Genomic DNA, 27447 nt, shown 5'->3' with positions numbered 1-27447 from the left:
AATGTGTCAAAAATAGCAAGGAGACATTTAATTGTTTATTAATAAACTGGTGTTTTCTGTGTCGCTGCAAAGATGAAGTTGGCGATGCGGACTCGCCATGAACGCCAGAGAGAAATGCACATTTCATATGGATTACATAATCAGAGAGTAGCCTATTTCTTTTCGTTTTGAATAGTTTCGTTTAAAAGTAGACATTTCAAGCTTTCTATAATAGATAGCCTATATTTCTCAAATCTGTGAGACTCAAGCTGAGTTTCGGCGCCCTCCAGTTCACGTGCAATGCAAGTGATTGTGCCGGCGCCTTATTACATTGTCTGCTATATATTTGCTTCTTATTTATTAAATACAGGCAATTGGTTGATAAAACATTGATCAAAATTAAGATACGATTTATACAAAACGAAAATATTTTAAAAATAGTCTTTCTACAAAACAAAACTCAATGAAGTGGTCAAAATCATGTCTTACAGTCATATTGCGCATCTCATGATGCATCTTTATCTTTCTCATGCTGCATATGCTCACTTTCATAATCAACATTGATTAAATAAAAAAATAACATTAGCCTATAATATTTAAACATAAATATGAAACTAAATGTTTTCTTTAATGGCTACAACACATATACAGTACAGAGAAATTTCATGTCTTGTCGTCCGCCACAACATAATGACGTCACATATTTTCCAACTCAGCCCCCAGCCCCCCCTCGCATGAAACAGCTTCCAGCGCGCCTGGGCGCAGGCCCACCATCTGATTTGGATATGGCCCGGATCCAGCTGACTACAGTAAACCTCGGAATAAACAGAAAGACTAACATAAGCGTAGATGTTATTCTTCAAGTACATCAGGTGTTATAAGAAGTGTTACCGGTTCCGGCTGACCTAGTTTATGTAACCTAGCAATCATTTAACTGATTTGAATAGTATAAATTTATAATGTTTTATGTGTATGCCAGGATGGAAGTATGTGGTTTTACAGATGCTAGAATTGTGGCTTTCAAGTCAAGTCATCTTCATTTATATAGCGCTTTTAACAATGTAGATTGTTTCAAAGCAGCTTTACAGAGATAAACGTATAATTTAAGGTAACAAAGATTGTTTTGGCTTTATAGCGATTCTTTAATAAAGTTATTTTCCAGCTAAAGTTAGTTTTGATTGATTCGCTTCTGTCGCAACGATCATTTGTTATTAAATTAGGGGCCGCTAAGACGACACCATTCTCTCTACACAGACTTTAAACGCGAACCTGTGATAAACGCTGATGACGTTCACATGCGCATTAAGAATTGGTTCTATAGTAATGTGCGTTTGAATATATGTGCACAGGTTTGTAATTCTCTACAAACCAAGCCTAAACAAAGTACTGGTCTTTCCTTATAGATTTTTTATACAGAATTTTATTTTATTTTGTAAATTTCCTGACAACGCTTTATCTATAGAGTGGTAAAGGGATCCTCCATAAGGAGAAACTAGTTGGCACTTTAGCACCCCGCTATGACATCGGGTCCAGGCGAAGGTCCTTCGTCAGATCTGGATCCGGCCTGGATCCGGCAGGCTGCGGGAAAACCTTGGGATAAACAAAGACACTAAAATTAGCGTAGATGCCATCCTTCTTATGATGTAACGAGTACATCAGGATTTATGGGAAGTGTTCCCGGTTCCGGCTGACCTAATCTATGCAGCCTAACATTGAATTATAGAAGTCTATAATGTATTATATGAATGCTAGGTCAAAGAGATGTGTTTTTAATCTAGCTTTGAACTGACTGACTTCCAAAGTTTTGGTGCTAAATAGGAAAAGGATCTACCGCCAGCAGTTAATTTTGATATTCTAGGTATTATTAACTGGCCGGAATTTTGAGATTGCAATAGACGTGAAGGACTATAATGCATTAAGAGCTCGCTCAAGTACTGCAGAGCTAAACCATTTAGTGCTTTGTAAGTAAGCAGCAATATTTAAAAATGTATGCACTGTTTTATAGGCAGCCAATGCAGTGTTGACAGAACCGGGCTAATATGGTCATACTTCCTGGTTCTGGTAAGAACTCGAGCTGCTGCATTTTGAACTAGCTGTAGTTTGTTAATTAAGCGTGCAGGGCAACCACCCAGTAGAGCATTACAATAATCTAGCCTTGAGGTCATGAACACATCAACTAATTGTTCCGCATTTGTCAATGAGAGCATATGGCGTAATTTAGATATATTTTTAAGATGGAAAAATGCGGTTTTACAGATACTAGACACGTGATTTTAAAATGAAAGATTGGTATCAAAGAGCACACCCAGGTTCCTAACTGACGACGAAGACTTAACAGAGCAGCCATCAAGTGTTAGAGAGTATTCTAGGTTATTACATGAGGACGTTTTTTGTCCAATAATTAGAATCTCTGTTTTTTCAGAATTTAGAAGTAGGAAATTACTAGTCATCCAATTTTTTTTTTTATCAGCTATGCATTCCGTTAATTTTGTGAATTGGTAAGTTTTGTTAGGTTTTGAAGAAATATACAGCTGAGTATCGTCAGCATAACAGTGAAAGCTAATTCCATGTTTCCTAATGATATCTCCTAAAGGTAGCATGTACAGAGTGAACAGCAGCGGTCCTAGTACTGAGCCTTGTGATACGCCATACTGAACTTGTGATCGATAAGACATCTCTTCATTTACTGCTACAAACTGATAACGGTCAGATAAGTATGATTTAAACCATGCTAGTGTAATTCCACTAATGCCAACATAGTTTTCTAGTCTATTTAAAAGAATGTTGTGGTCAATGGTGTCAAATGCAGCACTAAGATCAAGTAACACCAATAGAGAGATACAACCACGATCGGATGATAAGAGCAAAACATTTGTGACTCTGACGAGAGCTGTCTCGGTACTATGGTACGGTCTAAATCCGGACTGAAAATCTTCGCAGATATCATTTCTTTTAAGAAAGGAACACAGTTGTGAGGATACTGCTTTTTCTAATATCTTTGACAGAAAAGGAAGATTCGAGATCGGCCTGTAATTGACTAATTCTGTACGATCAAGTTGCGTTTTTTTAACAAGCGGTTTAATCATAGCCAGCTTAAAAGTTTTTGGTACGTATCCTAATGACAAAGATGAATTAATGATATTAAGAAGAGGATCTATGACCTCTGGAAGCATCTCTTTCAGTAGCTTAGTCGGTATAGGGTCTAACATACATGTTGTCGATTTAGATGATTTAACGAGTTTAACGAATTCTTCCTCTTCTATAGTAGACGGTTGCATAGTTATAATTTTCTCCCTGATATTATCAATCTTGTAAGTGAAGAAGTTCATAAAGTCATTACTGCTGTGCTGCTTGGAAACTTCTGGGCTTTGTTTATTTTCTTCTAATAGGGTTGAGAAATAAGCAGATCTAGCAGCTTTTAAGGCCTCTCTGTATGCAATCGAGCTCTCTTTCCATGAAATGGAAGGCTGCCCTCTTAAGGGCCCGAGTGTGCTCGTTGTACCACGGCGTTGGACTATTTTCTTTAATCTTCTTTAAGCGCAACGGAGCAACTGTGTCTAAAGTGCTGGAAAAGAGAGAGTTCAAATTTTCTGTCGCAATATCGAGTTCTTCTAAGCTATCTGGGATGCTGAGATGATGAAACTGATCAGGAAGATTATTAATAAAGCAATCTTTAGTGGCAGAAGTGATAGGTCTAACATAATTGTAACACGGAGTCAGCTTTGCAGCCTTGGCTAAATTAAGTTTACACGAGACTAGATAATGATCTGAGATATCATCGCTCTGCTGCAGAATTTCAACGGAATCAGCATTGATTCCGTGTGATAATATTAGATCTAGGGTATGATTACGACAATGAGTTGGTCCTGACACATGTTGTCTAACTCCAATAGAGTTAAGAATGTCTTTATATGCCAATCCCAATGCATCTTTTTCGTTATCTACATGTATATTAAAATCACCAACAATTATGACTTTATCTGCAACCAGTACTAACTCTGATAGAAAGTCAGCAAATTCTTTGATAAAGTCTGTATGGTGCCCTGGTGGCCTGTATACAGTAGCCAGCACAAATCTCAAACGTGATTTATTATTTACACTATATATTGCTATATTAAGCACCAACACTTCAAAATAATTATATTTTAAACTAGACTTAGTAATTCTAAAAATATTACTATAAATTACAGCAACACCTCCCCCTTTGCCTTTCAGACGAGGTTCATGTTTATAACAGTAATCTTGCGGGGTGGTCTCATTTAAAGTAATGTAATCGTTTGGTTTTAGCCAGGTTTCTGTCAAACGCAGCACATCTAGATTATAGTCTGTAATCATATCATTAACAATAAGTGCTTTTGAAGTAAGGGATCTAATATTCAGCAACCCAAGCTTTATCATTTGCTCATTTGTATTATATCTGTTTTTTATTTGTTGAACATCAATACAATTTTTACCCTAAGATGGGTTTGGAAGTTTTTTGTATGTCCTAATTCGGGGAACAGACACAGTCTCTACATGATGATATATAGGTGAAAGAGGCTTTATGTGATGGGATTTATCTGACCTTTGTGACGTGAGACAGCTAGCAGACGGTCGGTTTAGCCAGTCTGTCTGCTTCCTGACCTGAGCCCCAGATTGTCATGTTTGAGCTCTAAGACTATGTGCCATATTACTAGAGAGAAGAGCAGCACCATCCCAGGAGGGATGCATACCATCTCTTTTCAACAGGTCAGGTCTGCCCCAAAAACTTTTCCAATTGTCTATGAATTCTATATTATTTTGCGGACACCACTTAGACAACCAAGCCATTGAGTGAGGACAATCTACTAAGTATCTCATCACTCCTGCGAACAGGAAGGGGGCCAGAGCAAATTACAGTGCCTTGCGAGTTCACACACCTCTTTAACATTAATTTTTGTGATCTCCGACTGGCGGAGTCGAACATCATTTGTGCCGACGTGAATAATAATCTTAGAGAATTTACGATTAGCATTAGCCAGCACTTTTAAATTTGTTTTGATGTCAGGCGCTCTGGCTCCCGGCAAACATGTGACTATGGTGGCTGGTGTATCTATTTTCACGTTCCGTGTAATAAAATCGCCAATAACTAGGGCACATTCAACAGGATTCACAGTGGGTGTTTCACTGAGAGGGGAGAATCTATTTGAAGTTGTAATCGGAACGGAAGGGCGGTGTTTTGTCCCGCGACTACAGCGTCTCACCGTCACCCAATTGCCCTGCTGCACGGGCTCTACTTCAGCCGAAACCGAACAATGTAAAGAGTTCACTAAGCTAGTCGCATCCAAAGCAGTATCTAAAGCCCTTGCACTCTTACAATTAACCTCGATTAAAGCTTGGATGCGTGTCTCTAGTTCTGAAATCTTCCCCATCAGCTTCACTATCTCCCTGCATTTATCACATGTAAATCCTGTGCTGACAGAGAAGGATATGCTAAACATGTTGCATGAGGTGCAAGTAACAATAAGAGGAGAAGATGACATGACTTACCGTGTTTGTTGACTGATCTTACTCACCTAAGTTGTTTGATGGACTCGTAAAAGGCGTGAGTGCGCGTGAGCAAAATCAATAAATAAATAAAGAGCGCACAGATGGCACGCTAACAGGCTAGCGAATTACTAGCGTGTTGTGCTAGCAATAACGATTTAGATTGAAGCTAGCGATGTCAGGTTAATGTGTGATGTTGAGTTAGTTATATTTAGCAGTATAAACAACAAGGAATGATAGTAAATAATGATTCAAAACAGAAAGATATACAAAGCTTTCAGACACACACCAACCAAATATAGCTGCAGCGGGAGCAACAAGGCAGACAGGAGCAATCAAACATTTGTAACATATACTAAGGTTAATAAAAGTATTGTTCATTGTTAAATTCAACATTAACTAATACATTTTAACATTTTAAAGTTGTCTCTTACATTAGTTAATGCACTATGAATTAACATGAATGATCAAGGTATAATTAATATAATTTATATTAAAACTTACAATAAACATTTAGCCATTTTTTTAATTCAAAGAAACAGTTACTGAACACAATCTTGCTGCTCAAACTGTGTATAGAACAATTTTTTATAATATTTTTTGCTCCTTTGGTATTTTGCATTTACTTATACTTTTACTTTCAAAACTTTTAACTCTAGTATGTTTAATATAGGGCTAAACAATTTTGGAAAATTATCTAAATGCGATTTTTTTTTTTTTTTTTTTTTTTATCTTTGTAAGCTCTTATCTTCTGTATTATTCAACAAAGACAAGCAATAAATCATTGTATTGTAAGGGTGGGAATCTTTAGTCACCAAAGTCCAATTCTAGGAGTCACAATCCAATTCCAAAAAGGATTTTTGATCAACTTTTTTTTCTTATTAATCTTATTAATAAAACTTCACATATTTTATTTATTTAATTACATATGTATTTATAAGTAGTTTTTAATTACACTTTAAAAAAATTAAGTAATTGTATGTAAAGAATTTTAAATAGCCTATATAAACTAAAATAGCTTCAAAACAAAAGCTAGTAAATAATAAAGAGGAACAAAAAACATATTACAAGTAATAAACAAAGAGTACTTTCAGTATGTAAGAGTATATCTGTATATCGTTTTCCTTTCAAGAGCTGTGAGCGATTTTTCTCTTTCTTGTTGTTTTATTATTACTGATAACATCATAGAGAGCTGGAGCCGGGAGATCCGATAAGCTGCATTCAATTAATGCACAGATCTCTTGAATTGAGATTTCATCTCTGAAATATGAGATATGGTTTGTCCGGTCTGTTTAATCCCTTAAGACATAACTGACTGTGTTTACAATAATTTTGCGGCATAAAACCTTTTTGAGATGCAATTTAACCACACGGAGTCGTGCACACAGTCGTGCTGATCGGCATTTGAAATTGAAAGCAGCCAGTCAGTGAGTTTCATATTTTTTATATATAAGCCTACTGCATTTTAAACAACATAAATTATGCTTTTGTAAGGAAAATACCGGCGGGCGAGACCACACACTGCAAGCGTAACATCAAGCAAAGCGCGTGTTTCTCACAGCGCATATCCTGTGCAATGAAAACCGCGAATGTCATTGTAATTCACTTCAGCCTTTCCGAACTTTATGACCGATTATTTTACGTAAAGTTTAACTCTGAGTGGTGTGTGTGTGAGGAATTGGATGCGAGCAGAAAACGTGTATTTCTAAAACACACGCAGCGTCATAGCTCATCTGTGGTTAAAAACTAAGCTCAGAATCAATCCAGAATCGTTGGAGAGAATCTTTTCTCCCACCCCTATTGTATACAGTATGACCAACACAATATTAGATCGATTAAACATACACTTTTCTTTCCTGTAAGCCAGGCCTATATGCGTTAAGCCCAATTTATACTTCTGCGTCGAACTCACGCCGTAGCTACGTCGTAGGCTGTGTGTAGCACGCGTACCCTTCGGCGTACCCTGACATGCACCTCTCCAAAGATGTAACAACGCGTCAATTCTACGTGTGATTGGTCTGCTAGAACCCCTCCCTCGGGTTTCACATGCTCCTTCTGCATGTGTAATTGCGGACAACGGCGCAGAAGTATAAATGAAACGCGTAGTCTATAGCGTCGAGGCTCCGGCGTAGGTCTGACACAGAAGTATAAATCAGCCTTTAGCATGCCAAGTTAAGGTTTCCTCCAGGGTGTAATTGCAGCTTTTGCGGTTAAAAAAATCATGTTTTATCATATCGCAATATTATCGCAAATGCAATTAATCTTTATCAGCCCTATTTAATATAAAAAAAATATACTTTTCATTCTTAAATCTGCAGTCCATAGTTTTTCCTCTTTGTCGCCATCTCTGTTCGAAATCTGCAATTGCAGTTATTCGCAGAATTATCAACTTTACGTGGGTTGTGCCTCGGCACGGCACAGCGTGAATCCAATGTTCACAGATGAATCCAATGTTTTGAGGAGAATGTGCGGCTGTCAGTCACCGCGCTGGTGTGGATAGGGGAGAGCGGGGCACAAAGTAACGCTTTTTGACTTTCTCAGTTTGTGTAAATCTACTTATGGTTCAGAGTATTTATTTTTTCCCACATTAATTTCCCACATGTCTAGTACAATTATGTGTTTTTGTTTTATTAATACAGTATATACTTTTTTCTTGATATACCCCGAAAGAATGTAAGTGAAATGTGACAACATGCCCCATAGGTGGGGTACATTGTAGCATGTGTGGGGCACATTGTAACATAACATATGACAGCTTAAAATCTAATAAAAAAAAAAAAAAAAAAAAAAAATATTTTCTAAATAAAATACAATTAAAAAACTTTTTCATATAAAATAATGGCAATTTTTAATAATTAAATATAAACTCATTTTTGAGTTTTGACTACGAACACATGAAAACACAGCTATACAACATAGTTCAAAAACAAATAAATAATTAGTCATTTCTGAACATTGACTCTCAGTCTTTAAACACCTTTTTCTCACGTTTTCTCAATAAAATTTATAAAAGTATAGAATATAATAGCATATTTCTAATAGGGGCACATTGTAACGCAGTGTTACAACATGCCCCCGCCTGCACAACTGGGATTTAAACCCTGCTAGTGTCTTTTGCTAGTTAGCGAAGCATTAAATAACTATCTCAACTGTTAAATAACATCTTGGAGATTAAAATAATATCAGATTTGTCTTATTTTAAATAAACACAAAACATAGAGATGAAAAATGAACTTAAGTAAGAAATTTACTTTTGCTATGGTTTAATAAATGTCTATGGATATCTTCCCCCCCAAAAAAATTGGGGCGGAATTTTTTTTTTCTATATAGTGTTGATATGGCAACTAGTAAATACACAAAGTTTCGTCATCCAAGCATGTGCGGAAGTATTTAAAACAAGCGTGTTACAACTAGCCCCGTGTTACGTTGTGCCCCGCACTTCCCTACTGTCATCCGGAATCACAGATTCTACTTTTTGGAAGTATGACCAACATAAAAAATTTCACCGGAAAATGTCATCTGAACAATAACAATTAATCCACTTTTGTTCTGACCAACTAAGGGAAAAAAAGCATTGCAGTAAATCGCGCTGCTTAAATCTAACGATTGCTTATCATATCACGTCAAACCGTGCAAATTATACTTTGTTCTCAAATTGTTAATGTTAACAACACCAGCATTGCGTGACTACATTTAATGCCCTTCCGATATTTATCCCTGTTTTCACATGGGCCCGGTTGCAGTCTCTTTTTTTCTCTAGCCACTCCGAAGTACTACGTCTTTTGCATTTTACAACGGGTGAATCTCTAGTTGTCACTGGTGATTGTCGTTTGAACCTTTCTGGATCCGCCATCAAATTAATATGTTTAATTATATCAAGTGCTGTGAAAAAAGGTTATATAATCTCCACCTCCCAACATTCTCACACACAATATAGCCTACTAGCCGAGACACCTTCTTTATGTTTACAGATGTGACGTAATGACGCAAAGACATGCTTGAATTTCCCGTGGAAATCCACCAGTACCACTGGAATTAAAAACATTATTACAAGCTTACTGTTTTGAATCGAGCTAAGGCAAGCAGATAGTTTTGAACACTGGCTGGTTATGTTCTTGCTCAAAAATTTATTTTGGATAATTTTTTAACCCAAAAAAGTTTCGGACTGGAGCTTTAAGTGCAATAAATAGCACATACTTTAAAACTTTTACTCAAGTAATATTCTAAACAGTGACTTTAACTTTTACCAAAGTAATTTTCTAATAAGTTTCTCTCTACTTTTGCCTTCTGTTTTCCAGCTTTGTCACACCACACAACATAGCACAAAGAAAACCTACGGTGGCTGAGACAGCTCAACGCGCTGTAACTGAAGAAAACACATACAAACAGAAAAAAACACATGCAAATAGAAAAAACAAACCCAGCAAATTAAGAAAACATCTTCATCAGTTTTACAACACACTTGTGCTCCCAACAACACAACACAACCAAATACGGAAACGCGCTGCAAATACGGTAACGCGCTGCAATTAAAGAAACGCGCTGCAAAAGTTCACAACACAACGTAAATGTTTCCAGGGGACGAACCCAGCTGGGATATGCTTATTGTCCAATAAGACCTCATCAGTGGTGTTGTCGTCTGTCCATGACCTGAAAGGTGAGTTTTTTTTTTTTTTTACTTTATTTTAAAATCCTGATCTTATAATGCATTGGCCCTTTGGATATTATTAGCCTAAATAATCTGAAATACACAATTAACTGTGAACTGTGAAACGTTAGTATGTAAGCAGGCTAATTACTTTCACAACTAACGTCAAGGTTCACGAAAATAAATTCCGCAATACTTAAATACAGTTTGTTTTTGTTTGTTTTTAAATGTTATGGCTTTAACATATTGCATGTATGGCTTTAACTGCATATTCTTTATGCTGTTATACAGTCAGTAAAATGAAACGACCTTATTCTTATCATATAATGAATATTTATGTGAAAAAATCATTCAGATGTTAAAAATAAAACAAGTTTTTTAGGTCAGTGTGTTATGAATGACATGTATGTTTTCTGAATTAGAATTGTTGCCAATGATTGGTGGAATGAGCTTATTTTGAGACAAATATGAAGTGTTTTGTTGGTCTGAGTCAGTTTTGGATGTGAAAAACTTTTAACTATTTGGCCAAGATTGATCTTGGTAATGCAGACTATATGTAGTGTTTTGAAAATTTGGCTTCAGTATTGAACAATGCTTGTTAGCAATTGAAAAATACTGTAATGGTTAAAACCAGGTCAAAGTAAATTGCAGATTGATGGTAAAAATCATATTTAAAAATGTATTCAGACCCTTTCACTATTGAAAGAATGGACAACAGAATACATTGTGCTAACTTCAGTCCACTCATCCTTTTCAGATAAAAATGTTTTGTCCTTTCTGTGGCATTCAATGGCCGACTTTGCCCAGATTTTGTAGTTCCTGTGGGCGAGATGTAAGCTTTGTAGAGAACACCCCTAGAACTGCAGATGATGACCATGTGTCACGTATGACTGTGCCCAGAGGTAATATTCTCTTACTGAGGTTTCAATCTATTGTTCCGTCCATCAAATTATAGGAACTACATTTAGACAATCTTTTTCTCTCACTCTTTCTGATTGTGCGTGTTTGTGTTTCAGTGACTGATGCATGTGCCATTCCATCAAAGTCAACTGTTCTCCAGTTTATGAAATACAGAGAAGTAAAAGAAACGGAAAGGAAGACTTTCTCAAAAAGTAAAAAGAAATAAAATAAAACAGTAAAGGTAAGCACATTTTTATTTTTAAGTTAATGACGTTGTTGACACTGATAATTATCATTATTCCATCTTTTCTCACTGATCATCTAGATTTATGTTGGGATCATGAGAAAGACCAGGAATGGCTTTAAGCCCATGAGAGGGAAAAATCTACCTCTACATGTCAAATCTACCTCAATCTTTTTGTTTCTTCACTGCAGCTGCCAAAAGTTGCTCAGATGACCACTGGGGGTCACCCAGTGGTCATCTGAGCAACTTTTGGCAGCTGCAGTGAAGAAACAAAAATATTTCAATCAAGACATGGAAGATGGAGAATATGTCTTGCTTTATCCAGATGGCTCTCAGATAAAAAAATATCCCTGGGACTGACACACCTTTTACCGTTGGACCATACAAAGAGGCCATTGGAAAGGCGTATCAAAGGATCAAAGTACATCTGTACCCTTGAGGATTTATTGTCAAAGAGTAGTATTGAAAACTAAAAACAAAATACTTTATGTGATAAGGGCTTTAAAGGGATAGTTCAGCCAAAAATGAAAATTCTGTCATCATTTACTCAGCCTCAAGTTGTTCCAAACCTGTATACATTTCTTTGTTCTGCTGTAAACAAAGGAAGATATTTGGAATAATGTTTGTAACCAAGCAGCTCTTGCTCCCCATTGACTACCATAGTATACTATATGCACATGATGTGCATATGCACCTCTGCAGATGTAATGGACACGTGTGTTGATACATTTGAGATGTATCTGTTTCATTAACTGATATTAATGTCGGGTATGATATCCTACGGATCGTACTGAGCTTCTTTATACAGAAATATAAACTATATTCCGCACAAATGTTTATATTTCTAGACATAATGTGGTATTAATGTTTTAATGCATTTTTCTGTGTACGATCAGAAGAGGCGTTCCTTCACAAACAATGAAACGCTCCCGCCTCAGAACCGAAAGATCCCATTGGGTCCCGTCATCAAACAGGGCGTTACCCCGCGCTGCTTTAAAACCACAACACAAGCAGACGCTCACGCTCTCTGCTCTCACACGCTCTCACCCTCGTGACTCCGAACTCTGAACTCTGCACTCTCACCCCTCCCTGCACCACGAGCAGGGAGAGGGGACAGGGCCTTCATCCAAACGAACCGCGGATGTAGAAATCCAGTCTCGTCCTGTAACCAAGTTTTCTCGCCCTTCCCGCACCGGGAAGAGACTTCCGTACCTCTCGGTAATGTTACGATCAGTAAGTTTTTAAGAACTTCACGCGAAACGCAAGCCTACAAATCGATGAGACACGGTCCAGCCAAGATACGCACGTGGTCCCGAAGCCCAGCTTCACACAGACAAAGGAACAGAATCGCAAGTAACGTATAAAATGATCTCTCTCGAAGCGGCTTTCACAGTTGTCTCTTAAAAGGTTCTGTTTGTAAATTACCATACTTTCTCCCTAACTTTCTTCCTATTTTCATTCTGATCAAGTCATGTTTTATGTTTGTTTTGTTTAAACGTTCGTGGGTCTTGTGTAATTTTACGTACGTAGATTAGCCTATATTACTTCCCAAATGCATATAATCCTTTGTGTGTCATTTTTGATTAAATAAATCTTTTATACTTTGACTGACTCTGTGTTACAATCCCACCAATGTAATTGTCAATGAAATTGCGATAAGATCTGGCTACTAGCTATATATTTTAATTCATAAACCCAGCAATTTGCATCCACGGCCAGGAGAGAATTTGTCTGAGGTTTGATAATATAAATATTCCTTCTTAACTGGTATAATCAAAGCATTCGCTGGTCGAATGACTGATGAGAGACCAGTTATAGAACGAAATATTTTTGATAATTAGCAGGTAATGTAATAGCATATGTGAAATTTATGAATTATGACTATGAGTTATGATTTTAATATTTCCCCAAATTTCCTTACTGCTCGAGCTAATATTTCATATATGACCTAATTACGATTGTTACCAATAAACGCAACACTCAGGCGACTAGAAATATCAATATTGCAGTAAACGAGCCTGTTTTTAATACACGCACGCCTGCAAACAAACGATGTCACAGCACATGATGACATCTTCCCGCTCTCTCTCCCTTTGTTCGAGCCGCGCAACTGCGCCGTTCTCAAGGGATATCAGAGCGGACGTCACGAGCGACGCTCTGTCATATGCTCGCGCTAACTGAAAGCTTATGTGTGCCCCTGTGGCTCAGTGGCAGAACATTAGGCTTTCGCGTGAGAGACCCGTGTTCGAATCCGGCCCTGGCGTCAGATACAATTTTTTCTGTTTGCTGCTCCGAGCTCGCGGCCAGCTTTCTTACATACAGAAAGCGAACCCGCATCTCGCACCCTCCCGCTCACAAGGATGGTGCTTGAGTATTTATGAGCGTCTAAACATATGAGCCATCAAAGCGCCCAGCTCTGTCAGTCCCCTTACAAGAGGCTACTGCAGCAGCTTACATCGCAGCCAACGAGCCAGTAACATAACTCGCTCGCCTGCACACAAACGCCGTTTTTAAGGCGGCCCAGATAAATCTCATAAAGAGTATAAATCCGGGTTGTCCGGCTCACGTCGAAGGTGTCATAAATGTAGAAAATGTGCCCACACCCTCGTGCTCACTGCTACACACAAACACGGTTCCCCTGGTAACGCGCTCAGAGTGCACTCTCATAAAGCGGGCACGCGCCGCTCGAGTGATAAGCGTAGAGAATGTGTCCACGACTCTGTGCCCACACCTACCCACTGCCCGCTCTGCCACACAGTTACCCCGGGTTGCAGACCCTCTAAAGCGCTCAAACACTGGCCGTGTGACAAATGTAAGCCCTGCGCCCGCTCGCGAGTGCGTGCACTTACTAACAAACACGATACCCCTCATGCCGCTTTCGCGACACGGGTTTTTAACAGCGAAATGTGCCCCATCCATAAAGATCGAGCCGTCATACGCTGTACAGCCAGTCACTACTGTCTACCAGTCCCCGTGTTCAAGCACCGGCGGCGCGCGCGCCGCCCCATCTTCTCTGACACAGGTTCCCCATCTCGCGCAGTGCGGCGATCTGAACCCAGAGACCATTCGACCCCTAGCTATGCGTGCGGAAGCATGGGAAGCTATCCAGGGCATGTCAGAATGGGTGCTGAACACTATAGAACACGGCTATTCGCTTCAATTCGCTCGCCGTCCCCCGCGCTTTTTAGCGGACGGAGACAAGAGTGAATTCAGAAGCAGCGCATCTGCTTCATGCAGAAAATAGCAAAGCTGCTGCACAAAGGGGCTATAGAACAGGTCCATCCTTCTCTGAGCGAGTCGGGCTTTTACAGCCGTTGCTTCCTCGTACCCAAGAAGGACGGAGCGCTAAGACCTATTTTAGATGTGAGACATTTGAACAAAGCCCTCATGAGACGGCCGTTCAAAATGATCACAACCAGACAAATCCTCGCGCAAATTCGCCCAGGAGACTGGTTTATCTCTCTCGATCTGAAGGACGCGTACTTTCAGATCCAGATAACACCCCGTCACAGGCCATTCTTGAGATTCGCCTTCGACGGTCGGGTATATCAATACACAGTCCTGCCGTTCGGCCTGTCTTTGGCACCCCGTACATTTACGAAGTGCATGGACACGGCTCTCGCTCCCCTCAGAAGACGGGGAATGCGTATACTGAACTATCTGGACGACTGGCTTATTCTGGCGCAGTCAGAGACAGAGCTTGTGTCTCACAGAACAGTGCTTCTCAGCCACTTGGAAAACCTGGGTCTCTCGGTTAACTGGACCAAGAGCTCATTATCGCCCCGCCAGTCAATCTCCTTCTTGGGATAGAACTGGACTCGGTGGCTATGACGGCCAGATTATCGGAGCAGCGCGCGCGCCGCATCCGTCATCTCGCCGCATCCTTCCAGGTGGGCAGCCAGGCTCCGCTGAGCGGATTCCAGCGAATCCTGGGGCAGATGGCCTCAGCTGCAGCAGTGCTTCAGCTGGGCTTACTGCGCATGCGCCCGCTTCAACGCTGGCTGAAAGCGCGCGTGCCTCACCGAGCCTGGGCGGCCGGCGACTCGCGAGTCAGGGTGAATCAAGGCTGCATTTTAGCCCTACAGCCCTGGCTGGCAGCCGAATGGTATCGTACGGGAGTGACGATGGGAGCGATCTCGCACCGGAAGGTTGTCTCGACAGACGCTTCCAACCAAGGTTGGGGAGCGCTCTTCGAAGGCAGACCGGTCCATGGCCGCTGGTCAGACCAGGAGAATCTCCTTCACATAAACTGTCTAGAGATGCTCGCGGTCGAGAAAGCGCTCAGGCACTTCCTCCCAGTCCTCCAAGGTCACCATGTTCTAGTCAGCACGGACAATACATCAGTAGTGGCCTACGTGAACCGCCAGGGCGGCGTCAGATCCAAAATGCTCTGCACCCTGGCGGAACGCCTTCTCGTGTGGGCTCAGCACTCACTGCGCTCGCTGAGAGCCGCGCATGTGCCTGGGCACCTGAACGAGGGTCCCGACAGACTGTCCAGGGACAATGTTCCCCCTGGGGAGTGGTCCTTGCATCCCCAAACAGTCCAGTCACTGTGGCGCCGTTTCGGCAAAGCGAAAGTCGACCTCTTTGCGTCAAAAGACAACGCTCACTGCCCAAAGTTCTTTACGAAGAACGAGGACGCGCTGGCCCAGACCTGGCCCAGCGGCCCACGATATGCCTTCTCGCCGGTCTCTCTGTTGCCACAAGTCATCAGGAGAACCAGGGAAGCGCGCCACATGGTGCTCCTCATAGCCCCGTACTGGGAGAACCAGACTTGGTTCCCGGAGCTAATACAGCTGGCAGATACAGTCCCCTGGCCGATTCCGGCGAGAAGAGACCTTCTCTCTCAAGCCCGCGGCTCGATCTGGCATCCCCATCCAGAGCGCTGGTCTCTGCATGCATGGAGACTCAACGGATACCCGTTGACCTGCCAGAAGGGGTTGTGAACACGATCACCCAGTCTAGAGCCCCTAGAGCCCCCTCTACGAGGCGGCTCTACACGTCTAAATGGTCTGTGTTTAAAAGTGGTGCACTGCCAAGGGGCTGGATCCACAAGCATGTGGGGTATCGCAGGTATTGGTTTTCCTTCAAGAGCTGCTGGACACGGGCAGGTCCCCTTCCACGCTCAAAGTCTATGTTGCGGTCATCTCAGCTTTTGCCGGTTCGGCGCTGGGCCGCGCATTAGGAAGGAACGTGTTCGTCACCCGCTTCCTTAGGGGAGCCAGGAGGATGAACCCCCCGCGACCCCCCTCGGTTCCTGTGGGATCTTTCGCTGGTCCTAGAGGCCCTGAAAGCGCATCCCTTTGAACCCATAGAAACTGTGGACATGAAATACCTCACGCTCAAAACCGTTTTTCTGATAGCTCTGTCTTCAGTCAAACGTGTGGGAGATCTTCACGCGTTATCCGTTAACGCCGTGTGCCTCGAGTTCGGACCTAATGACTCGAAAGTCATTCTTAAACCGAGGCATGGTTACGTCCCCAAAATATTGGGCACTCCCTTTAGAGCACAGGCCATTTCTCTCTCAGCCCTGCCGCCTTCCGGCAGCGAGGTCAATGGTAATCTCCTCTGCCCGGTCAGAGCGCTGAGAAATTACATCACACGCTCCGCCGCTATCAGACGCTCGGAGCAGCTTTTCGTTTGTGGGCGCACCAAAGGTCTCGCCGCCTCGAAACACAGCCTGTCCAGATGGATAGTGGACGCTATCGCAGCTGCTTATGCGTCTAAAAACCTGCAGTGCCCTCTGGGCATCAGGGCTCACTCCACCAGAGGCATGGCCTCTTCGTGGGCGGAATTTCCATTCATGACATTTGTACGGCGGCGGGCTGGGCCTCCCCCTCGACATTTGTTAGGTTTTACAACCTGGAAGTTCCTGCCTTGCAGGCGAAAGTTTTATCAGTCTAAGTCACGCGTAGGCCGGCCCACTGTCTGTGCGCGGGCTACTGCGGTTGATTTAGCTTTCCTGGTTGAGCATTATACAAGGGTTTATCAGCTCAGACCGGCCGTGCCGCTCTGAGCGCCCTAGTGTGTGCTTATGTACTGCGCTAGCCATTCTATTGGCCGCCCGGTTCCCACTCATCGTGTTCCCCGGACTTCCCCTGGGACTCATTTAGTGGATGCTGGGCGCGCACGGCGTTGACAAGGGAGTTCCCGTAGCGTAAGCTAACTTACGCAATACGAGAGAACCTCTCGTAAGAGAACGTAATCGGTTACTAACGTAACCTCGGTTCTCTCTAGAAGAGGGAACGAGTATTCCGTGCTCGCGCCACGAGCTCATTCGCTTCAGCGACAGAAACCAGTGAAGCAGCCTCTGAGCCTCGCTTGTATACGCTAAGCCACACCCCCTCTTTCGCGGGCTGTGACGCATGAGGCGCGTCAAGCGCGCTCATTGGACGTGACGTGACGTCACGTCTAAGGCTCAGCGATAGGCTGCTGCAGTTGCCGCAGGGCAGCCGCAGGGCACGCTAGTAAGCCTGCCCTAGGTCTGCGTGCTGCTGCACTGCGTTGACAAAATTATAAAAATTAAGGATAATTTTTTGGCTTCAGATCTCGAGAAAAGATGACTTTCCCGTAGCGTAAGCTAACTTACGCATTACTCGTTCCCTCTTCTAGAGAGAACCGAGGTTACGTTAGTAACCGATTACGTTTTATGTTTACACTTGGCAGCTTTGGTTTGGTCCCAAAAGCAGTACAACAGAACGTAGATCTTGGTAAGTTAAATTTGGTACTTTTTTGGTACCACCTCCGGCGAGGTTCTAAGCGAGCTGAGGCGAGCTGAGGCGATACTAAAATGTGACGTGAAAACACGGCAGACTGCTGATTGGTCAGAGAGAATCGTCACTATTCACTGCGTCATCATTGCACGCGCCAGACGGAGTATCCTGAATAAAAAACATAAAAAACTAAAACATCCAAAAACAGCATACACTCGATTTCCTCCATTGTGTGTCTCGCGCATAGACAGTAAAATAAAGGTCTCGCGTAGAAGATTAATAAGTCACGGCAGTTTCCTGCGGCGTCGCTATGACGACCAGGTACTATTGTGGAGGTACTATCTGCAATGGAAAACGGAGCGAAAAGCGAGCCGAGCCGAGCCAAGACGAGGCGAGTCGAGTTGAGCTGGTACTGGTAATGGAAAAGCGCCATAAAGTACTTCTGTCAGGTCCATTAAGTCATGACAATAAAAATGATTTAGGAAATTTTATTGAATAAATTGCAATTCAAGTTGATAATTCTGAATTAAATTTGGCGGTATGGCTCTGTTCAGGGAGTCCTCTGACCTTTCATGAGCACCATGAAATAGCAGAGAGTCAGAGGACAGCAGCAGCATTAGGGAACGCTCACACAGTTTAGGACTGGGAGAGCTGAACTATTCCCCCCAAACAAACCACACCTGGCAATCCTCTTGTGATAAACAAGAGATGGAATTTAGACAATTAAAATGCTTAGGAATCTATGAATAAATTACGAATTAGTTAGCAATATCCAAAGTCGCTTGGACAAAAGCGTCTGCTAAATGATTAAATGTAAATGTAGCAATATGGTTAGTCTCCTGACCATTCATGAGCACCATGAATTTAGCAGAGAGTCAGGGGACATCAGCAGCATTAGGGGACGCTCACATGAATAGGACTAAGAGAGCTGAACTATTCCCCCCAAACAGACCATAACAGCAACCTCCTGTGATAAAATAAAATGAGAGGATGAAATTAAGCAGCCGATAAGCGCATCCATGGGCATTTGTCACTAAGCAGAAAAAGCGCAAGTAAGGTTAAGCAGATGAGGCACAATTGTTTATTTAGGCGAACCAATCAGGGAACTAAGCTCATGGCCTTCTGAGCATCAAGAATAGCCCGAACGTCAGGACGAAGGTACCGTTCATAAGCAGCAGAAGACCACCGCCCCATGGTAAGCAACACTAAGGAACATTTGTTACCTTAAAATAATGTTTCCAAAATCGTATCAGTGGTTCATCAAGTCGTAACAGGGTGAAAGGCACTTCTGGATTTGCTTTGCAGCCCTATATCTGCTATAATCACACCAGAGCCATATAGAGAGAGAGTTGCAACAACAGAAGTTCAAAATGCTTGATCGTCACGTGATTCACGTAGACTTCAGATAGTTCGTGCTTTGGCGGCCAATTCAAACTGTTAGAGTAGAGTGACAGAACTGCGATTTCTGGTAATTAGTAGTCAATAAATGCATTTATTTTATATATTTATATAACACACTGACATATGTACTGTATGTAGCATGAGTATGTAGTTACAGCGATGTTGTTTTTAAAAGATCAAATCAGCTAATATTTGAGGAATAGTGTTTGATTAGGGACCGTTCGGTATTTATGGAAAGCAGAGTAACGTATTTCTAATGAGCCTGGGTTGGTTAATACGAAGGAATTTTCCACATTGATTAGGAGTTTTAACCGTGTTTTGCATTGTGTTGGGTTCTAGGGTAAAGGAAATGTCTATAAACTATATCCTGGCAGAAATTTTTTTTTTTTACAGTGAACCCTGACCTTGTTTACCTCCGAAACTGACAAAATATTACTTCAATTTAATTAGTAAGAGCATGATGGAAGGAAAAAAATATTTATACAAGATATATAAATATAATCATTATAGCAAATATTCCAGAGGCCTGTTGCATAAAGCTAGTTGAACAAACTCTGAGTTTCAGAGTAGGTTTAGAGTTGACAAATCCATATACAGTAAATCCAACCTGGCGCCGAGCTATAAAGCGAGTTATTAATTGCAAGCGACAATGGCTATTCAGATGAAATCAGTCAGGCTTCAGCATTTTTGGGGAGAATGTTTTGGGAGTTTCCCCATAGTGCCACAGTTTTGGTTCCTTGCCACTGTCACCTTTTTTTGCCTTTGGCTTTTGGCTTGCTTAGTTGGGGACATTTAATTTAACATTCAACTATATTATTGATCTGCCTGCAATGACACCATTATATGAGAACTGAACTGAGCTGGACGATGACATCATGGTTTTCTCCAGAGCGGCTATATATATAAATGAACTTAATTAATAACTTTTTTACAACAAAAATTAACCATCACTGAACTTACTAAAGCTGCACTGTGACGCTATTTTCTTCTAGAAACATCACACTAAATAGGGGGGGGGGGGGGGAGTTCATGAAATCTATTTGAAAACTCTAATCATTTTTCACAATGGAAACAAATGATTGCTGTTTCCTGCAAGTATAGGACAAAATAAAACATGATTTATATGGTAAAGTTTTAGTACAGCTGTTTTGTAATTCCAGTAAAGAGTTCAACATTTCATAATTTTCTTAGCAGGTTTAAAGAAAAAGAAAGAAAGAAAGAAAGAAAGAAAGAAAGAAAGAAAGAAAGAAAGAAAGAAAGAAAGAAAGAAAGAAAGAAAGAAAGAAATTCAGGGTAATGTTTAGTTGTTTATTTTCACTGTTTAGGGTTCATTTTCCCTGATCCCATTAGTTGTCTCTAGATTTGTTCATTATAGTTCTGTGTATTTAAGCCCTTAGTTTCCTCTGTTCAGTATTCAGTCTTGTTTTGGTTTATGTGATTATACTATGCTGTATTTATCCTTGTGATCTCCTGAGTGTTCCATTTTGGATTTATTCATTAAAGACAGATTATTTTTATATTTTAATGCCATCATTGTGTGTTTACTGCAGCATGCAGCCACACTCTACACACAGAAAGATCAGTATCAGTTAAACTTCACTCTTCCATTTTGATGTCACTATGACAAGAGGAAGCTTGCTTAAAGACAAGCTCTGGGCGGTCATTACCCTCAAATGAGAATATTGAACTTGAGCTGAGACAACCTTATTTACACTCTCTGCTTGCATCTCAGTGAGTCTGAATCAGAAAACTATCTGTAGCGAACTCTGGTAAGTCAAAACAATATTTGCTTAGAAATTGGACTCAAATATTATTATTTTTTAAATGTTAAGTTAAATGTATTTACTATGTAAAAAATGGGGCTTGGAAACCTGACAGTGCCATAGAATAATGTGTAAGGATAAAAGTAAATCATGCTTTAAACATCTGTTCTTAAATGGATAAATTGTCTGTTAAAAATCTGTCAACTTTTGTGGATGCCATGCATCATTTAAAGGCTTAAAATTGCATGATCACTTTGGTGTAAGTTGTGGGTGCTCTTGCAACAGTACTTCTAACTTCTAGTTTATGAAACTGCTTCAGCATTTTTACACTAAGCAGGAAGACACACTTCCTTGTATACCACAAACATCCTCCATTGTTGCAACAAGTGTTCTACTACTACTAGGGGAGCGTGAGAGTGTTGTAACAAGTTAGTTGTAATACCATCATTTTATCCAATTAGAAATGTGTTCCTGAAGTGACAGCAGAATGTTGTATTATGTATAACTGTATTTCTGTTGGAGAATTGTATTAAAATGTCAACTGTATTTACAGAAACTACACAGCAACTCTGACTGTTGAACTACCATGACACCCAACGCCACTGCACATCACTGTGGTAGGTCAACTCAGGAGCTGGTGGCATCCGTCCTTCCTCCTCTACTCATCATCGAGCTGTTACTCGGCCTACCTGGGAATCTTTTGGCACTATCAGTATTCAGCAAAAACCTTAAGTCTTTAAGGGCCAACGTCATGTTCCTCTTCAACCTTGTTTTGTCTGACTTTCTGCTTCTCGTGAGTCTGCCCTTCCGTATTGACAACTTCATACGTGGCGAGATGTGGATATTTGGAGACGCATGGTGTCGGGCCAACCTATTTATGCTGTCAGTCAATCGTTCAGCCAGCATTGCCTTCATGACTGCCGTGGCTGTTGACCGCTACTTCAAAGTGGTCCATCCGCATCACAAAATGAATCACATAAGCACAAAACAAGCAGCTGGGGTTGCCTGCTTCATCTGGGGTGTTGTGATATCTCTAAGGATCCCTTTGCTGGCCAACAATCTTCTGAGTGTGGAAAATAACGTTTCTCTTTGTAGGAGCTTCAGTAACTATGAGAAAACACCACCAGGCATCCAGCTGCACAATGCAGTGTTTATTTTAGAGTTCTTTGTGCCTCTAATACTTCTGATCTTCTGCTCTGTGCGTATTGCATGTATCCTACGGTCACGCCAGATGGACAAGGACAAGAGAGGGCAAAGGGCTATTCGAACTGTGCTAGTAATCGTTGGGGTTTTTGTCCTCTGTTTCTTCCCTAGCATTGGAACAGGATTGGCAGCACTCTATTTTAAAAATCTTGGAGATAAGTACTGTGAGGCTTACAATCTCACCAGTCAGTTGTTCTCTATGTCCATAGCCTTTACCTACCTAAACAGTGTTCTGGACCCGGTCATCTACTGCTTCTCTAGCTCTGTCTTCCGCAATTATTTGAAAAAAGCTGTAAACCAGACTGGATTTATGAAGCTACAGATGAGCCGACGGGACAGTATGCCCACCGGAAGTGATTGAGAATGGATAGGGGTTTTATGAGTATCGGTGCAGTGTTACTGCTTAATATACAATTACTTTTTCATTACAGTGTTGTTTGTCAAGTTTCTTTATAATACATTTACATATATACATTCTACAGTAGTCAACATTTGAAGTGGATCAAAACCTTTCATTAAAGTTATACATGAATTTTGAACAATACCCGTTCTTGTCTTAGGACAACTTTGATGAACTTTTTTGATCCACTTCAAATGTTGACTACTGTATTATATTTTTGGACATATATATATATATATTATTCTGATGCATATAGTACCGAAAATGTATATAATACATCATGCCATATACATTATCTACTTTTAACCTAATTATGAAATAAAATTAAATAAATTAAAGCCACATCTTTTTTTAAATTCTTTATTTAAAAAAAAAAAAAATATATATATATATATATATATATATTTTTTTTTTTTATAAAGAATTAAATATGTGGAAAACATAAGATTAATCTATTAATTATGTTATAATTATCTTCATACATAGTTATATAAATATGACATAACTGTCATGATCTGTGTGTGTTTAGTTTTGTTTTCATGGACTTTTAGTTTGCATTCATCAGTCACCTGTTTCTTATGTTTCCATTGTTCCTAGTTTCCCACCAATCGTTAGTTGTCATGGACACTCATTAATCATCTCAGCTGTTTGTCATTGTCTCATTACCACCATGTATTTAAGTTCCTCCTTTTCATTCAGTTGTTGTTGTCTGGTATTGTTTGTGTGAAGACACTCTGTTACGTTGCATTCTTGCATTTGGATTACCTGCGTTTGTTTTTATTAAAGAACCTTTTGTTTGTAGAAACCTGTTTGAACCTTTTTCATCATCTGAACCAAACCATGACATTAACATATTATTATACAAACAACAATTGACATTTTCTTGTTGTTTATCCGTAATTACGATTCTGTGTAACTGTTTTTGCAAATTGTCTTGTAACAGCTTGAGCTAAACAGACCACCAAGAAACTGCAAGCAGTTATTACCTGTATTGCTTTATACACTCATACAGGTTGTAAGAAATGCAGACATGGATGAAATTTGGCTCCAATCATGTTGTCATAGCTGTAACTAAAGAAGGCTAGATGGAAGCAAAAGAGGGTCTCTTAACTTCCAGTGGGGAAGATTGCACTTCAAAGGCTCCCACACACTCACGTCTATCCTCAGTTATTTTCTTATAATGTTTTTGCAGTTAAGAGCCTCCAAGTCAAAGATAAAGGGATAGTTCACCCAAAACACAATTATTTTGAAGAATGTTGGTAACCAAGCTGTTTTGGTGATCACTGATTATAGATTGTATAGACCAATCTATCTATGGGGCCTCATTTATAACCGTTGCGTATGCACAAAACAGGCCCTGAAAGAGGCTTACGCCACTTCCGACGCATAAGTTGTGATTTATAAAAATTGACGGGAAAATGTGCGCACCTGCACGCAAACTCTGACCCATATGTACAAATTTTTTGGAGATGGAGCAGTTTGGCGACACCGATGGTGAGCTGGATTTAAATGTCTTTTTGGTTACTTTTAAACAGAAAATCTACAGAAAATTATACATATACATTAAGATAATACAAATATAGTTTCACTCACCAAGCCTATCACTTGAAGCAAATATCCATCCGTTCTTAACCCTCAGACGGTCTTCGTTTCGGAGTCACATCCTGGGCCTTCCCGGTCAGAAGTGACCGGAGACCTAAAAATGAAACTTCCTCCATCCCAGTAAAACCAATGCAATTTATTTTTGTTCTATAATATTTATTCTTTTTAATTTTGGATTTTGAGAGAATTTTATTGAATTTATTAATATTTATGCAATATTTATGGTCTATTTTTGCCATTGAAAATAATACAAAAATGTATATATATGTGTGTTTTTTGGGTTTTAATGCAGTATTTTAGTTTAATATAGAGTCTAGGCCTTCAAAAAGCAGATTAGCACCATCTGGTGAGAGTATGGAGAGAAAGCGTAGAACCATGGTGTAACCACTAGATGGCATCTACAGCTCTCTATGGAGAGGCATGTGAGGGGGGGGGGGGGGGGAGAGAGAGGATTTTAATATATATTTAAACAATCTCAAAAACTATTTCTTATCAAGTTTTATATATATTTTTTTTTAGAAATTAGTTAGTTTTTGCATTGTGATTACAGTCAAACCTAAACATTGTGTTATAAAGAGAAGCTTGTGTTGCTAAGAAGCAAATTTTATACCCATTTTTTTTATTCAGAATTTGTAACAAAAAAAATGCAATTCATTCAATTATAACACTTTATGTAAAATAATATTTAAAAAAAAACATATAGTTTTTTGTCAATTTCCCATTCATTTCCAATGGGGGATATTTTTTGACCGAAGACCACAAGTGTGACTATTTTTTTTATTTTTTTTCAGATCGTGACCTATTTTTTTGTGTGTGTTCACATACCCAATGCCATAAAAGTCACCAAGTTTCGTAGCATTCCGATGAAGCTGTGATTTAAAAAAATTCTAAACAGATTTTTTGTAATCAAAATGTATTGGTGTGTATGTGTATAAAAGTATTTGTATGTGTGTGTGTGTGTAGGTGGGTGTGTCTGTTTTGCACTCTTGATGTTGTAGAGTGTCACCCCTTTACTGCTGTGTACTTTTTTTTTTAGCATTGTGGCCGATTTGTAGATGGTACACACAAAAATTCGAAGACTTTTTGTGTTTTTGTCAATTTCCCATTCATTTCCTATGGGGGTCATTTTTGACCGAAGACCACAAGTGTGACTATTTTTTATACGACCACTTAGCATGCTCAGATCGTGACCTATTTTTTTGTGTGTGTTCACATACCTAATGCCATACAAGTCACCAAGTTTCGTAACATTCCGATGAAGCTGTGATTTTTAAAAATTCAAAACAGATTTTTTGTAATCAAAATTATTGGTGTGTATGTGTATAAAAGTGTGTTTGTATGTGTGTGTGGGTGGGTGGGTGTGTCTTTTTTGCACTCTTGATGTTGTAGAGTGTCACCCCTTTACAGCTGTGTACTTTTTTTTAGGATTGTGGCCGATTTGTAGATTGTACACACAAAAATTCAGAGAATTTTTGAGTTTTTGTCAATTTCCCATTCATTTCCTATGGGTCGGTCATTTTTGACCGAAGACCAAAATCGTATTTATTTTTTTTACGACCACTTAGCATGCTCGGATCATGACCTCAATTTTTTTGTTGTATTCACATACCTAATGCCATAAAAGTCACCAAGTTTCATAACATTCCGATGAAGCTGTGATTTTTAAAAATTCAAAACAGAAAATTGTTCTGGCAGAAATGGCAGAGGACCGTCTGAGGGTTAAATGTAGGCTACGTGCCAGCGAGCGCGTTGGGCCGTTTAGTGAAACTGACGCATATATAGGCCTATAGTCTATCTAACGGCAGATGAAGTAAAACCGTAGCCTAAATCTTCATTATGAGTCCTAATCATAAATACAGTGCATGTTCACAATAACAGTTGAAATAAATAAAATAATAATTTAAACTATGTTTTACTTCTGATATAAACAATGATATTCGATTAGAATTTGATTCTGATATTAGATTAAATATGCCATTCTCATTAATGAAAAAAAAAATACTATGGAAGTAAATGGGCACATCAACTGTTTGGTTACAGACATTTTTCAAAATATCTTCTTTTGTGTTCAGCAGAAAAAAGAAATTCATACAGGTTTGAAACAACTTGAGGGTGAGTAAATGATGACAGAATTTTCATTTTTGGGTGAACTATCCCTTTAAGAAAAGTATGGACCATTTTTATATTTTGCTCAAATAATAAACTGCTAAAAACAAACAACATACATAATCTAATAATCAAAACTCTAATCATGAGCACAAAATGAAGTTAACTAGTAATTTCAAAGTTTTTGTCTTCCCTTGGCATCTGTAAATAACTTTCCAAATGATAACATTGAATGGAATGACATTAAAATTCTGATTATTAATGCTTAATGGATGGGGGGGAAACAAAACATCTAAAGGAGCCACGCATTAATTGTCCCAAACCTGGTTTAGTTAAATGGACCCATATGGAAATGTAATATATGTACATGTATGAAATATCATTAAATGGAATATATGCTCATATTGTCACCATTATGTTCAGTTATATTCAGTTCATGGACTTTAATTTGTTTTCATCACGTGTTTCTTTGTCTGTGTTTCCCGCCACCGATCAGTCACCACACTACACTAATCATCACAGCTGTTCGTCCTTTAGTTTTGTGATTAATTATTTATTTATTTTCTTACAATCATTATTTACACATTGGAGAGGAAACACCTTCACAAGAGAAAGGGAAAAATAGGCTGATTACATAATCATTGAAAATATAACAGAGGCACAGTAAAGTGTTGCTTATTCTGATGCCTGTTTCTCTTCTCCTCCCCATATCCTACCCAGCCCAAGCCCACCCTCCAACCCCTAACAAGATTCGCTCAAGGTATTGAACAATAAAAAATAAAATAAAACACACACACACACACACACACACACACACACACACACACACACACACACACACACACACACACACACACACACACACACCCTCTCAACCCTTTCCCATTGCCACCCGTCCATCCTTCCTCCATCATTATGATATCCACAAAGATCCGCATAACATCATAGAACACAGAGCAGGACATTGGACATTGTGTATATTA

General features: G+C 39.9%; 2 protein-coding genes across 3 annotated transcripts in view; both read left to right on the top strand.

Moving 5' to 3' along the window:
* LOC309487005 (uncharacterized protein) overlaps window positions 1-27447 on the top strand; it is a 344782-nt gene that overhangs the window by 233899 nt on the left and 83436 nt on the right. The window lies entirely within an intron of this gene.
* On the top strand, window positions 21002-23561 carry hcar1-3 (hydroxycarboxylic acid receptor 1-3). Of its 2 annotated transcripts, XM_082153221.1 has the most exons (3): window positions 21002-21159; window positions 21707-21774; window positions 21952-23561. In XM_082153221.1, the coding sequence occupies exons 2-3, from the start codon at window positions 21740-21742 to the stop codon at window positions 22715-22717; spliced, it is 801 nt and encodes a 266-aa protein (XP_082009347.1). In that variant the 5' UTR covers window positions 21002-21159; window positions 21707-21739; the 3' UTR covers window positions 22718-23561. The 2 variants fall into 2 exon arrangements, with proteins under 2 accessions (XP_082009347.1, XP_082009346.1); XM_082153220.1 differs by having other exon boundaries at window positions 21707-23561.

Source organism: Leuciscus leuciscus (genome assembly GCF_965113295.1).
Source record: "Leuciscus leuciscus genome assembly, chromosome: 22".
NCBI classification, from domain to species: Eukaryota; Metazoa; Chordata; class Actinopteri; order Cypriniformes; family Leuciscidae; genus Leuciscus; species Leuciscus leuciscus.
Note: the sequence above shows the minus strand (reverse complement) of the source record. Positions and strands in the feature narration are given on the sequence as shown.

Bases quoted from the DNA above. Each gene is read 5' to 3' on its own strand.
- hcar1-3 (XM_082153220.1), top strand. From the start codon at position 21,740: ATGACACCCAACGCCACTGCACATCACTGTGGTAGGTCAACTCAGGAG.